The 15,826-nt window shown below is 46.7% G+C and overlaps 1 protein-coding gene across 2 annotated transcripts in view; it reads left to right on the top strand.

Moving 5' to 3' along the window:
* The first annotated feature begins 238 nt into the window (after window positions 1-238).
* grm7 (glutamate metabotropic receptor 7) overlaps window positions 239-15,826 on the top strand; it is a 189,597-nt gene continuing 174,009 nt past the window's right edge. Inside the window, exon 1 of one of the 2 annotated variants that reach the window (XM_030375438.1) lies at window positions 239-1,169. In XM_030375438.1, coding sequence (XP_030231298.1) covers window positions 675-1,169 — 495 coding nt within the window. In that variant the 5' untranslated portion in view covers window positions 239-674. The remainder of the gene's footprint in view (window positions 1,170-15,826) is intronic. The other variant, XM_030375436.1, reaches the window with a different exon arrangement.

The raw sequence follows: 15,826 nt of genomic DNA on the forward strand, positions 1-15,826 counted from the left end.
GAACCCCTGCTGCGAGCACACACCGACGGCCTCACCGGATACCTGGAGAATTGATTTGGGGGAAAACTAATACGGTCGAGTTCATCTTTTTTCACCTTAGACAAGCACACACACATTCACACTCACACACACACTCTCTCTCTCTCTCTCTCTCTCTCTCTCTCTCTCTCTCTCTCTCTCTCTCTCTCTCTCTCTCTCTCTCTCTCTCTCTCTCTCTCTCTCTCTCTCTCTCTCTCTCTCTCTCTCTCTCTACGTCCCTCTGTCTGTATCTCTCTCTCTCTCTCTCTCTCTCCCACTTCGTGTTCCCTCCGTATCTTTGGTGGTGGAATGGATGCACGAGCAACAAGCGCCCGTGGCCGTGGGCAGCCCGCGCAGACTTCGCGGGGATAGCGCGTGGCAGAGCCGCACTCCACTTGCCGCGGTTTCTCAAGCGGTTCGGTCCCTGGGATTCGACCGGTTTCCTCACCTCGCTCTACCTCCGTGGGAACCGTATGGCCCGCGCGTGCGTGCGTACAGGATAGTCTCGTGCGCTTGACTTCGACAATGCGGAACTTTGGATTTCCAGAACTGTTGTAAAAAAAAAAGTGCCCGGTTTAAAGGTTCCCGTTTTTCCCGCGTTCTCGGTTCTACCGGACACATCCGAGGGCAGAGGTTCGGTTTGGAGAGGCACCACCATGGCGCAGCTGAAACACCGCCTCGCGCTCCGCTTCTTGTGGCTGCTCCACGCGCTTCTGCTGGACCTCGCGGGCTCCCAGGAGATTTACGCGCCACATTCTATCCGCGTGGAGGGCGACGTGACGCTGGGGGGGCTCTTCCCCGTCCACGCGCGGGGGCTCCCGGGGGTCCCGTGCGGGGACATCAAGAAGGAGAACGGAATCCACCGGCTGGAGGCGATGATGTACGCGCTGGACCAGATCAACGGCGACGAGGAGCTGCTGCCCAACATCACGCTGGGGGCGCGCGTGCTGGACACCTGCTCGCGGGACACGTACGCGCTGGAGCAGTCGTTGACGTTCGTGCAGGCGCTCATTCAGAAGGACACGTCGGACGTACGGTGCACCAACGGCGAGCCACCCGTGTTCGTGAAGCCGGAGAAGGTGGTCGGGGTGGTGGGCGCCTCGGCCAGCAGCGTCTCCATCATGGTGGCCAACATTCTACGGCTCTTTCAGGTGAGGGTCCGTGCGTTGACGCGTACGCGAGACTGGTGGATGAGACGACGCGTACGACGGCGGTTGGTTCTGTGGAGACGCACGAACACGAGCAAGCACTGCGCGAGCGCACGCGCACGCACGCACACTTGCATACACACACACACACACACACACACACACACACACACACACACACACACACAGACTCACAAACACTCATACACTCACACAAACACACACACACACACACACACACACACACACACACACACAAATGCACACACACACACACACACACACACACACACACACACACACACACACACACACACACACACACACACACACACACACACACACACACACACACTCGCACACACACTTTACCATGGGTATGCTTAAAAACAGCTCACATCAAGCCTCAGATGAAGGCTGTGCACCGGTTTTATTTTTCCTACGATGTTCCCACTGCGCTAAATGTCCATTTATAAACACTATTTCAGAAGCACAGATAGGCCAATGACCCCAAACGTGACATGAACCCCGAGCATCTCAAAATCTCCAGATGATCCACTTTCCAGAATATTATTAATATTCCTCATTGTGTGAGGTGATTGCCTGTGAGCTGGATCGCTCCCCGCCAGAAGCGCGTGTGGGAGTTGGAGTCGTGTTGGCCGGGCGACGCGAGCCAATTAAAGGAACCGAGACTCAGAATACAACCGGCTGCAAACACACTGGAGCCGCTTTCATTGCTATGTTTGGGTATGTGTGTGTATTTGTGTGTGTGTGTGTGTGTGTGTGTGTGTGTGTGTGTGTGTGTGTGTGTGTGTGTGTGTGTGTGTGTGTGTGTGTGTGTGCGTGTGCGTGCGTGTGCGTGCGTGTGTGCGTGTGTGGCTCCATGCGGGAGCTCGTGTGCGGAGTCGCTGCGTGAGAGTGCGAGAGGGAGAGAGAGGGCTCGTCGGATCGTGCTCGATTTCGCCACGTAGCTGGTGCTGAAAGGACAGATCCCCTCGCGCTGCCGTCACTACGCCGAGTTTCCGCAAGCTTTTCACGGTTTTTTCGTTCACTTGACTCCAAATTCGTTTTTACTAGCGAACAAACGCCACTTTACTTATCTGTTTTCATCAAAATTCATCTGCTCTGGAGCTGTATCTTTAGATACATTATAAATTAGGCTGTAGATATTTGTTCACGTGTGTAGAAGCATAAACAGCCAACCAAACATCTAAACATTGATGACAAAAGGAAGGAAAAGCAGAAAGCTAAGGAGAGAATCGAAGTGTGTAGTGTACTGAAAGATGTTAATCCCTCTGGACTAAATTAGGCCACAGTAAATTAGGAGACGATTAGGTTCCCTCCCTTGTTTCCTTCACACATCACTGCCGATTCCTGACTCGGGGAAGTAGGTCAGATAAAAAGAGCGGGAAAAGTGTTTCACCACAATCACCCGGGGGGCTAGCTAGCTATAGCATGTCCCTACATCAGCGTAATCTCGCAGGACCAAAATGAGACAGTAATTATTTTCCCCAGTGATAGAGAAAGTCGTCTGCTTCCCAGCTGTTTCCAGTTCATTACTGGCCTAATGCCTCTAAGTGGCCTAGCTGGCATCCGGGCCTGAATCACAAACACATTAGATTTAGACCGTCTCTCCTGGGCTAGCGGGCTCTGCTTTAACCCAGTGAGGTTAGCCCCATGGTGTGGAGCCATCCAAGCTTGACTCCTTTGTGAAACCCAGTGACGTAGGATAAGAAATGTAGCAATGCCTTTGATGGGCTTGTATGTTCCACTTCTGTAAGCAAAGCTACACCTCTGGTTGTGTCTCTCTTTGCTGGCGTTTTTTGTAGCAAAGCTTTATCTCTCTCTTTCTCTCTCTTTCTCTCTCTTTACCTCTCTCTCTCTCTCTCTCTCTCTCTCTCTCTCTCTCTCTCTCTCTCTCTCTCTCTCTCTCTCTCTCTCTCTCTCTCTCTCTCTCTCTCTCTCTCTCTCTCTCTCTCTCTCTCTCTCTCTCTTATGATCATGATCTTTATAACAGGGAAATGTTGGATGCTTTTGGGAAAATCCAGAGGACAAAAGTGAATGAGGTTCCTCTCTTTTGTTGTGATAATCATGTTATAGAGCAGAATCCTCTCACTCTCTCTCTCTCGCCATCTCTCACTCTCTCCATCTCGCTATCTCTCTGTCTGTCTCGCTCTCTCTCTCTGTCTCGCTCTCTCTCTCTCTGTCTCTCTCGCTCTCTCCAAGTAACTGTCATCGCTCCCTCCCCTATGTCTCATTATCTCTCTAGCTGTCGCTCTACTTTTTTCTTTGCCTCTCTCTGTCTTTCTCTCTCTCTCTCTCTCTCTCTCTCTCTCTCTCTCTCTCTCTCTCTCTCTCTCTCCCTCTCCCTCTCCCTCTCCCTCTCTCTCTCTCTCTCTCTCTCTCTCCCCTCCCTTCTCCCCAAACTCTACCCATCACTGGGTTATGTATTATATATGAACCCCTTACATTAGGGCTGTGAATCCTGATCAGGGGGTTTGAGTGAACCAATGAGAACGCTGGAGTATATTCCAATGCAACCACACACCAGACTGCCATGGGGTGTGAGCATTCACTCACACCCCATTCAGTCCCCCCCCTTCAGCCCCAGAATGGACCCAAGATGATCGCTTGGTGACTCAGGCCCATTGACAATCAGGACCAGTGTAGCCATGTGTGGCGAATCTAGATGCTTCTCTTCCTTTGGGGTGCACCACTAGGCCCCATGGCAGTCACATGACCCTAGGGTCCCTTCTTCTGAAAGGAGAACAAATTATTTTGAAAGCATGAAAGCTACTCTGCACTGCTTAGACCTCCATCCCCCCCTAAAACGAGTTTCTATTTCTGTGTGGGCAGAACATCTTCTGGCTGTTGGACTTATTTTCTGGCCTCAAAAAGGTTGATACCAGTTAGCGTCTTTTTATCCCTAAACCGAAGAATATCGACTGCGACAATCATGGATAATAACATAGCATTCCATAAAGGCAATAACATAAAATATACTTTATTAATCCCGGAAGGAAAACGAGGGCGTCGTTCCAGAAATGATCAAATGAATAACAATCGTAAAACGCTAAATCGTCTGGCGAGGTACATTTTCGGGGAGTAAAGGGCAAATTAAATTCAGGGTTTGACTGTTGAAATGACTCCAGTGTAATTTGCAGAGCCTGCCAGGCTTTCCCCGATCCCCTTCAGCCTGCTGCTCGGTGCCTCATTAGACAACGCTGGTCAGCTCCAACGCACACGCCGCTCACGTTCCCATTGTAAAAAAAAACATAGGGCTATAAAGCTAACTCAGAGCGCGTCGGTATCCACGCCGCTCTACCGACGTCTCGCTATCGTCGGATGCACACCGGGTGTCGATTTGTTTTTATTGCGTAATTGGAACATGGTGGTTGTTGTCCATGAATACATGAATGGTGACATGTTTTTCCATTTCATAAGCTAGTAATCAACCCGTCCAGCGGGTGACACACATCCAAAGGGAATTGAAATGGCTGCTTCTGATTGGTCAGCCCCCCGATGGGGCCGGATGATGTCCTGTGACACATGACATCATGACCGAACACTAATATGAGCCCATCACACACAGAGCTTGTCAATCAGGCTGTCCGTATGGTTGTATCACCGTTTTTGTTTCAGTCGTAAGTAACCCAATTTACAAACCGTTAGGCTACAGACCCCCCCCCCCCCCCCCCTTTCAGGTCAAAATGGAAATTAATCCAAATGGATTAGTGACGGTAAAAGCCCCCCTTGCTGCCGCTGCATTATTCAACAACGTATAAGGAGTTTTGGAGGGGACGGTCCCCGTTGGAATCCTAATGACTTGTGGTGAATAATCTATTCATAATCTCAAAGTAGCAGTTGAGACACGACATGAGAGACCTCCACGCAAACATAAGGCCACCACACCTACCTCCCTTCCGCCGGCACAGTTAGAATGATTAATCCCTCATCTTCATCCTCGCTCTCCTCCTTTGCACCTCCTCCTCTCCACCTTCTCATTCTCTTTCTCATCCTCTTCCTCATTCTCCTCCCTCCTTTTCCTCCTCCACCTTCCTTCTCCTCCTCTTCCTCCTGACCCTTCTCTTCCTTTTCCTTCTTTCCCTCCTTCTCCACCTTTAATGTGGTTCTCTTTCCACATTAATCTTTGCTAGTTTCCTATTTGACTTTCGAGAGACATACATACCCCTCTCCTCTCCCCCCCTAAAAAACTAAAATCTATCTAAAAGAGTCAATCAATACCCTAAAGAACAGAATAACAAGTGGGGCAGACATCAGCCCAAAGCAACACTTCACTGGGCGACATACTTGATGGTGTACAGCAGGCCGACATACCGTCACTGACTCCCACACACTCTGTCCCTCCACCTCCACGTACCCAGGGGGGCCGGTGTGGCCGTTCAGCCCCCAACGCCACCACAGCCTGGTGGGGGAGCTCCATCCCCACCACTGCCACCGCCCTCCCACCGCTGAGCCTGAAAGAGCTGCCAGGTTAGACCAAAGCCTCTGAGAGGCATCCAGGCCCACAGCCCCATCCATTAAGGGCCGCAGAGAGCTTCTGTTGTCCGGGCAGACCTCCAGCGGAGCCCTTGTATTTTAAACGGCTCCCAATGGTTTGTTTTGTTGTAGGGCCGAAGAGAAAACCCTTGACCGGGATGGATAGGGATTGCGAGTGGAAGCGGTTTTCGGGGTGTTTTCTATTGGTTCTGAGAGTAGAGTGGGTTCTCAATCCGAGACCCTTAGTTTGACAAATACCCCCCATTGGCTGTTTTTGAATGGAGTCTAAGGGGAAAAGTCCCACTTTGTCTTAACCTTTTATTTACCTGGGGCAGATTGACCGACAATTCATGTCTAACAGCCTCCGCCTCCACAACGGCCAGATTGAATGCATTATTTAAATGTTGGCAGCTACACTGGAACGTTGGTAGTTGGCCCTTTACCAGCAACGCCCAGAGGAAATGTGTGTGGGGAAAGAGCCCCGCTGAAGTTTGGGTTCGGAGTGGACTGTTGGATTGAATTTGGCCTTTTCACTCAGCGGCAGCGGCCTCGTAGGTACATTTGGAAAGAGTGCATTTATTTAAGTATACGCTGTCACATTGAGTTCATTCCCATCGTTAGGCTAGCTGGTGGGAAAGCAGTACAACTTGTTCCACAACTTTTTTCTCTTTAGTGAAGCTGGCGTTCTGTTCGTCCTAAGCCTCACTGTTTTAGTGCAGACCAATTGGTACCACAATGCTCTCCCCGGACAACACTGCCTGGAGAATTCCCTGAGTATGACATGGGCTGCATTGTTTACAGTACAATTATTGATTTGCTAGATGATGTCAACCTCATTGTTAGAGGACTTGGTTCTCATCCTAACTATTAGAGAATGATCAGTATTGCAGAACAATCTGATGTCTAACCCCTACCTGCTCCTTAATGAGCTTTGTCTGTATTCAATGTCTAACCCCTTCTGCTCCTTAATGACCTGTATCTGTATTCAATGTCTAGCCCCTATCTGCTCCTTAATGATCTGTCTCTGTATTCAATGTCTAACCCCAACCTTCTCTTTAATGACCCATTTCAGTTTTTACTCCCAAACACCTACCTGCTTTCTCAGCACAATCATCATTCTCTGTATTCACTGTCTTCACATACCTGCTTATTAATGAGATATCTCTGTATTCCCTGTCTAGCCCCTACTTATCTTTGTAGTAATACATATAGATAAGGATAATTAAGGAAACGCTGTATACTTACAGGGATTTCCTGCACGCTGTATGCATCTAATCAGTATGCACTAACACAAAGATTAGCAGGTAAAGCCTGAGTTCTTCCTCCATTAAACCACTCAACACGTGCAGAGTTCGTATCGGTATTGATTGAGATTAATCAGACTGCAGATAGATACCCGCGGGCCACATCTCAATAGGTGTAAGACATATATAGTCTTTGAGGACCGGACAATAATTCAATATGAACGTTTATTGCCTCTGAATGGTCTTGCATCGTAATGAATGGAAGATATCTACTCCTCTTGATACCAGGTTTTATCATCTAAAGTAATTACGATGAGGAGGTGTAAACTCAAATCTTTCAAAATGAGAGGTTTGAGAGAAAGTAAAAGTAGTTTTAGCCTGATGCTAGTCTTACAATTACCGTATGCTTCAATTTAATGACCCTCAGTAAGACAACTGCGAATGGTGTTTTGAATTCATATTGTAATATTTATAATTTTAGTGAAATTTGCCCGAGTCTATCATGATAATACATTTCAACATATTGCCCAGCCTGAGGGCCTTGAGATTACATATTCAGAAGCAATTTCATGCAAAATATATATATACCTTGCGGAAAATGGCTATTTGACCCGAGTCACTCCAATGTTGTAGTAATGTTGTTTGGAACGGAGAGACTACAACTCATGTCACAAACTGCCCACAGGCGGGCATGCGCACACACGCACGCACGCACGCATGCACACGCACACGCACACGCACACGCACACGCACACACAAACAACACACACAAACAACCCACCCCCTCACGCACACACAAACAGAAACACACACACACACACACACACACACTCACAAACACACACAAACAAACACATTGTACCTGTCAAACCATCTATCAGAGCAGAATCACTTGTCTGCGTCTGAACTCTATTTGTCTAAGGCTGATCCCTCTGGCAGATAGCTAGCTAGCGCGACAATGTCTCAGAATGCAGCAGAATGCAGACATGCTTCGTTGACTTGTCAGCAATACAAAGGACCAGTGTCTTGAATCATAGCCACCAGCGGGGTGCATTCAAAGTGTGCTGAAGGCAGCAAACTCTCGAAGTTGCCGCAGTCAAATCAAGACCCCCAGATTTTTTACACTGCCGTACACCGCTGTAGCGGCATGGAGTGTAGTTTCACTTATGACGTCGTTAGTGTGTTTTTCGTCACACCTTGGTGAAGGTGAAGGTATTGCCAGCATTTACAGGCAAAGGAAGGATACTTTGTGAAGAGGCTTGGCTGCGAAGGTTTTAGATTTGATGGATACTTTATTCAACCCAAAAGAGAAATGTGGGCATAACAGCAGCATACATCATACAACAACACGTCAATATAAATAGATGGGTCGGATAAAGAAACTGAAATAAAGTCACAAATAAAATAACGGTAATGGTAAATTAAAGTAAAATGACAGGATCTGTATATACTGACGTTATATGTTCAATTATAATATAAGAATGTTTGTTGAGACTGCATTGGTCAAGAAACTTTTTTGTTACGTTATTGGCTGTTACCTCCCGAGTAAATACTTTATCCGACTACTAATTGGCAGAAAGGCCCAAGGTTATGGGGGATAATTGTGTTGAAATGTGTCTGCCTTTTCTTAGCTTAGTCTTTCATTTTTCTTTTGGTATAACGGTAGTTCCTGCGACAACAGATTTACTCCTCATTAAATTCCATGAGGGAATTTTGTAATTTCACTATCTATGAATAACATTTCCAGAGTTCCTCTCTCTATTGTGCCTTGATGTGTTACGTGACTTTAGAAGTACTGTCTTGGCGCTATGGTCTCTTAGATCTTATAAGAGGCTCTCTTATTAGTGTGTGTGTGTGTGTGTGTGTGTGTGTCTGTGTGTACCATTAAAACAGAATGTGTCTCTCTTTCTAATCTGTATGCATTATGTGCCTCCGTACTCAGTAGGTCGTTACTGTTATGTGTTATTGCGTTGGTACATGTGTGAATTGCGATGCTGGATGTGTCTCTTTGTATGTACCTCTCACTTTGAGCGTGTGTGTGTGTGTGTTCTCGGGTACAAGTGGCTGTCCCATGGTAACGCAATGCTGCACAGACAGCAGTGGATTTGCCTTGCTATATGCAGGATAAGGCAGGATACGATAGTGGTGGGGTGTTCAGCTCCCATCCAAAAGGCCCTGGGTCCCATCCCCCATGTCCTCTGCATACCTGCAGGCTTCCTTCAGCAAGATTCTCCACCCCCCACTTGTTCCTTAATCGCATCTTGATCTGGAAGCGACTTTGGTTAAAAGCGTCAATAACTAAATAACTAAATAGTGAGCCTCAAGCACAGATCCTCAGGATGGACTTTATCAATCAAAGGCCCGGATTGCCAAGGTCTCCACAAGGAGAGGCGAGGGCCTGGCTGCCCATGTTACGGCCTATTGATGGGAGGAGACGGCTTGTTTTGAAGAGGAAATGGATTGAAGTGATGCCAGCTTCAAAACTTTGTGTGTTGACCGTGAACCAGGAAGGTGACTGACTGCCCTGCTTAAGTTTAGATTCCCAGTGAACTGTTTGATTGCTTTTGGCCATTTAAATCAACCGTTACAGTCATGTAACCGCCGTAAATGAAGCGCATTTGTATAAATATAAAGTGAGGTCAAAACCATGATTATTCTTCACAGATCGGCAACCGAGAAAAGCTGTTGAACTCCCTTTCCGAAACTTTTCTTTCCTAAGAAAACCTTTGCCTGCTGTTCGTCATTAACCGCACAGGTGGGGGTACTTTAAGTGGAGTCTGATTGTTGTGAGCTCTTTCTTTGTAAGTAACAGCGACAATTTCCTCCCGGGCACAATGCCAGAAATTCTAACTTTCCTTAACTTTCCAATTCCAGGGGAATTGCAAGTGTTGAAGAGTGGCATCAATTCACTCGTAGCTGCCTCATTTGTTCACTGATTTGGATGTAAATAGTGGTCGAACAGACTTCACACATACACCCCCTTCAAGAAAGACCTCATAAATCAGAGCCACTGGTTTGTCCTCAGTTCCGAGGTCTGCATAAGGACGGATGAGGCTCAGTAAGGGTCATGTCAGTGCCGACTGATGGGCAGGGAGTGGTTGTTTTTGAAGGATGGGAGATTGATGCGTTGACAGTTCCGGTCAGCCGCGAAGTCAAGGAGAGGACACTGAAACTTCCACTGGGCTGGGCTCTGGCTCTGGCTCTGGCTCAAGCCACGCACTGCATGCCCAGCTGCATTCATATCTCCAGGGGAACCAGGGCTACCCGGGCCACCACTGGAGGGTGGAACAGAGGTCAGTCAGGGCTTTGGTAGACTTGGCTCTCCTGAACCATTGATGGATATGTTTGTGTGCTGAGAGTTAATAATCTCAAGTTTTCCAGGAGTCAAAAGAAGTACATCAATGTTTACTGGGGGAATATGTTCATCTTCTCTGATTTTCTCCTTTTAAATCGTGACTACAAGATAAACCTCTCCTCCGAGCTTATTTTTGTCTCCTACATGGTAACATTGTCTGCTTAAATAACAGCACTACATGCTGAGGTGTGACTGTGTGAGCTTTGTTGCTACCGGCTAAAACACTGCGCGATAAGTCATTACTCTGTAAGCTAATGTGCTATTCGCTGGAGTAGCAAAAGTTCGGAGGATTGGAAGGTGTCTGTGATTCAGGCTCTTAATTACGTAGAGGCAACGTGCTTTAATTTGTTGTGTATATAAAACCTAATTGACCATCTATTGAGCAGCCACACACCGCTAACCAGTGATTGCTGTCATAAAAACCTGCCATCCATGTCTTTTTTCCAGCACATTAATATTTTCATGCAATTAGCCAAGGTCCTCGACCGTACAAATTGATGATGATTGTACGAGTGGTAGGGCTGCGAGAATGCCAACTAGCGAACGGGATGGTTTCAGCCACAGTGCGGCAGTCTGGGAGCCATGCTCGCAAACGTTTGAGTATGGAGCCTGAGTTATGCTTCATTATTCAACAGTACATTCCGACCAAGTCATTTGATTGGAGAAGAGGCCTTCCATGAGTGCTGAAGGAGACTTTGTCCCAAATGAAAGGCTGCTGCTTGCTGCCTTGCCATCAAGCAAGGCAGTATCCTTTGGAGCCACTGCCTTCAGAGCCTGCCTTAGCAGGAGGCACCTGATTAAGCAGCAGTTGAGACGTTTGGGACACAAGGATGCAGCTAAGCAACACTGGGACTTTTAACGATGCATGTATCACTTCGCCTCACAGGTGACTCCAATAACGTTGATTCAATTAACGGTCTGTTAAGCTGTCGGAATCCCAGATGCCACCAAGGCAACCGTCAATAACTGTAAACACCCCGCTGCAAATGTATATGATGCAAGGTATCTGGCTTGGCATGTTTGTGTGTTGCTGGCAACATCTCCGTTCCAGTGAAGTCACAGAACTATTTGTGTTTGCAGGGCTAAATATATGATTAAATAAACAAACAAATCATAATCTGTTGATGCTTATACCTGTTAACTAATAGACTGCTGTGATTATTATAACAGACAAATCACAGTTGTGCTGATATTGAATACGAAAGCACTCCCTCTTGTGTGATAAAGTCATAGAATAGGCGCCATAGGTACGCTGTGAGTCTCTATTCCGTGGGTCTCTACACCTAGGGCTTGAGCTTCTGGTTCTGCGTCGGTGATGGGAGCGATTCCACCCTCTGCCCTATTTCTCTGCTTATGTTGAGCAAGTTTCACCTGCAAGTATCATCTGACTAACTGTATAGGACACATACATCTCATGTACTATTACTATCATAAAAAGCAGTCGGGGTGACTTTGACTGAGATCTTTTCTTTGTTGATGTGATTCATCAGGCCAGAACCCTTGTTGGCTGGTCGGCGAATCATGTATCGCATATTTATTGATATATATGGGGCTCAATGATGCTGGATGTTTTGTGACTTTTGCATCGTTCAAACGCTTAGCCATCATCAATTGGCTTATCAGGGTTTCCCACAGCTATCTACAGCTGACCTTGTTTTAGATAAAGAGAATGTAGATGCATGAACACATTTTTCTTGTAGCGTTTCATAATTGTCTGGGATTTGCTTACTTGTAACAAATAAAATGATTGGTTAGTGCCACTAGCATTGATCAAAGTGGTTACCAAACAAATATTAAGGACATTTATTGAAAACAAAACATAATGTAGCAAATTGCACACAGAAGATTCAGAATCAATCCCTCAGCCCCACAAAAGAAAACACTGTGTAACTTTTAGGCTTTTCCTTCCTGAAGCCAAGCAAGCAATGCTGTGGTATCACTCATTTAGCAACCCCCTCCTCCTAATGGAATATCTCCCCAAAACACCAATCATACTTATTATAGGAGTCGTAGTAGTCACACTATTAAGTGCTATTTTGAATCGAGCAGACGCTTTTAAGTTATTTTAGACACTTGCAATTATGGCTGGAGAACACCATAACCTAGAAGTAATAGCTGTTCTATAGCAGATATAGTTATAATTGTAGTCTAAGCAATATTTTGTAGGTTATGGCCTACTTACTACTTCAAGTTCTACTGTAGACGCTATCCCTCTAACAGGAGTCATGAGAGACATAGATACATCTAACAACTATACCAATAGCAGTAGTCATGCTAGCAGTAGTACCGTACACATAGCGAACTCTAGCAGCTATACCACTAGCAATAGTCGTTCTAGCCGAAGTACGGTACGTAGCAACCTCTAGCAGCTATACACCTAGGCAAGGCAAGGACACTTTATTTATATCACACTTTTCATAAACAAGGCAGACTCAAAGTGCTTCACGTATAAACATTGTCATACAATAAAATAAAATAATAGATAAGTGAGTGAAATAGATCAGCATTTTATAAAGTGCAATGTATTTAAGATCAGATCAACAGTGTCTCTGGTACCCACGTCGGGACTCCAACCCGACCTAAAGGAACTTGGTTTTTTCTCTGGGACTACAACCCGACCTAAAGGATGGAGTCCCAGAGCATTAGTCGTGCTATCAGTTGTAAGACACATAGCGCACTCTAGCAGCTACACCACTAGCAGTAGTACTCCTCATAGCAGCCTCAAGCAGCTATACAAATAGCAGTAGTAGTCATGCTATCAGTAGTATGATAAATAGACACCTCTAGAAGCTATACACATAACCCTGGTCGTGCTAGCAGTAGTACGGTACATAGCGCAGTAGTAGTATTATAAATAGCGACCCCTAGCAGCTATGCACGTAGCCCTAGTCGTGCTCACAGTCGAATGAGCAGGGGAATTTGCGTAGCCTTGAACTCCCCACAACAAAGGCCACAGAAGAGACGGGCATGGCCCCGGTTCCCCCGCAGACTGTGGGGGTACTCCGACTGAGGGCTCCGCTGGAGTCAGACCAACACGTGGACTAATTAAAGCTTTTGTTATTCTCGTGAGTCAGTACATTGTGTTTGATGCCAACGAATTGCTTTGTTCCCTTCCCCTCATTATACAGTTATTATAATTCCGCCCATTTATTACTTTCATCCTGGGGTGATTCCAGCTCCTTTGTAACTATTTTGGTGACAGTCCTTTCCGCCCAGCATGAGTTCTGCGGCTGTTTTACAGCCGTACGAATGTCTCTTGCTACTGTGTGCTGTTTTTCATCTGGAATACGACGAGGAAAAGGTAGAGGCGTCAGAGAGGAGGTAACAGTCACTTTGTTCCTCTGCAGCTGTCAGTCTCTCGCTACCTCTCTCGCTCTCCATCGCTCACTGTCTCTCTATCTCTTTCTCTCTCTCACTCTCTCTCTCTCTATCCCTGTCACTCTGACACTAACACAACATGCAAATGCACACACAGTCATACACACACAGACAAACACGCACGCACGCACGCACACACATACCTTGTTTCTGACCTGCACACACAAACACACACAGACACAAACACGCACACATACACTGTTTCTGTCCTGCTATCTGTGTCGGTCTCCATCTCTTTTGTGCAGAACACACTCATGCACACTCACACACACACATACACAGCCCTACACACACACACACACACACACACACACACACACACACACACACACACACACACACACACACACACACACACACACACACACACACACACACGCACAAAACACTCACAGGACGACTGAAATCAATACCTTAACTGGGCTCCCTGCAGTCTCATTGTTAACACTCATCAAATAAGCCCTTCATGCGCTCCAGTTCATCTTTTCAGAAGGAGGGAGAGAAAGATAACAGCATAATCAATTCAATCAAGACTCCAACCCCCAACATGCCACCGGCTCGTCAGAGGGCCTCGTCACAGCTACCTGTTAGCCGCGGGCTACGTGCTAGCATGAGACCCGTTAGCCGAGGGCTACGTGTTTATATGAGCACGGCTTTCCGGTATCAGGATGTAGAGTGATCCACCTGGGTCTCCCGTGTGTTTTACCAGGGGCAGCGTTGATTTAGAGGAACATGGGTACAGCTCGCCAAAGCAACGTGCCGCGGTTCTTAAGGTTTGGCGTTTAAAGTGTGTTCGCCCAGTTGCACGTTGACAGGTGTGTGTTGATGATATGACATCAGGTAAACTCGGAGGGTTAGAGGTTGGAGACGCAACAGGTGTCATCTGATGGACTGGTTAGGTATCTCCTCTCTCTCTGAGTGAGAGACATCAGTCTGCTCTCAGGCCCTGGCATGACGCAGATTGTTCACTTTGGGAACACAGATTGAGCCAGTGGTAATTTGCTCAATATGGCTTCAGAGGTGTCTTGCAGATTTGATGATGAACCTTTTGCGGAAACTTGATGTCCATGTACTTTGACAGTTTTAGTCTTTATCTTTCTAGATGAACTGTATCTGTGAAAGGCTCACATTTCTCTGCTAAAATGTAGATTTACAGGCTGTGGACATCCGCCAAGCATGCATTCAGCCCCTTAATTGCGTACATGGGGACACATTTATATTTAATGATAAATGTAGGCCTGATTTCTCCAGCGGCAATACCTATTCATAATGTAGCAGTGATGATGTAAGATCATGTAATCCAAGCAAATAACGAAATGGCCTTAATTACAAAACCAGGCCAACAGTATGTTATACATGATCCTTATATCCAAACCGGCGACCTCACATTGACTCCTACCCCCGCCACAAAGTTATAAATGTCGGTCCTAATCATTCCCCCCTCCTCCCACAGAGAAGCGCCAACACTTAGCCTCCACACGCGGGTTAACCCTGATTCACAGCCATCGCATTATGAGCTTGTTGAACCGTGTCCGGTTAACAAGGTTAACGGAATTCATTTGTTGGTCATTGACCAACCCCAACCCCATCTCTCCCCTCCCCACCACACCACCTGAGTGCACAGTATCCCAGCATGCAACAGGGGTGTGAGGTCAGTATAGCTTGGTAATGCAAAAGGTTATGTCGGGGCCAGGAAGCAGAGACATCAGAGGATAGTGTACAGTTTGATTGGCAGTGAAGAAACCCCTCACATCTCTTTGTTCTTCCGCATGTGATCCCTCAGTAAAGGGGTGTTTTCCTGCTGCCCTGAGGTTCTGATGTGCATGAGAGTGTGTCTACTCTATTCATGTGTGTGCGCTCGCGTTCACGTGTGTGTCTGTGTTTATATCTTGTTGGTATGCTCAAAGGAGGTTAGACGGCACGTTATAAAATGCACGTGCAAGCGCACAAACACACAAACACACAAAAAAAAGAGAAAACCTTTAACCTATGGTCAACCAGGAAAGTCTCGTCAAGGTTAATAATTGATCAATCCTGCCCGAGATAGGCTGCAGTATTTCTATAGAATCTTTTATACACAAAAAAATGATAACCACAACATGAAATATCATCTTTAACCCGTGCAATAGAAAGGCAAGCACGAATCATCGGCAACAACGCCCTTAGCCAATGAGGCCTGATCC

Source organism: Gadus morhua, chromosome 13 (genome assembly GCF_902167405.1).
Source record: "Gadus morhua chromosome 13, gadMor3.0, whole genome shotgun sequence".
Classification (NCBI taxonomy): Eukaryota; Metazoa; Chordata; class Actinopteri; order Gadiformes; family Gadidae; genus Gadus; species Gadus morhua.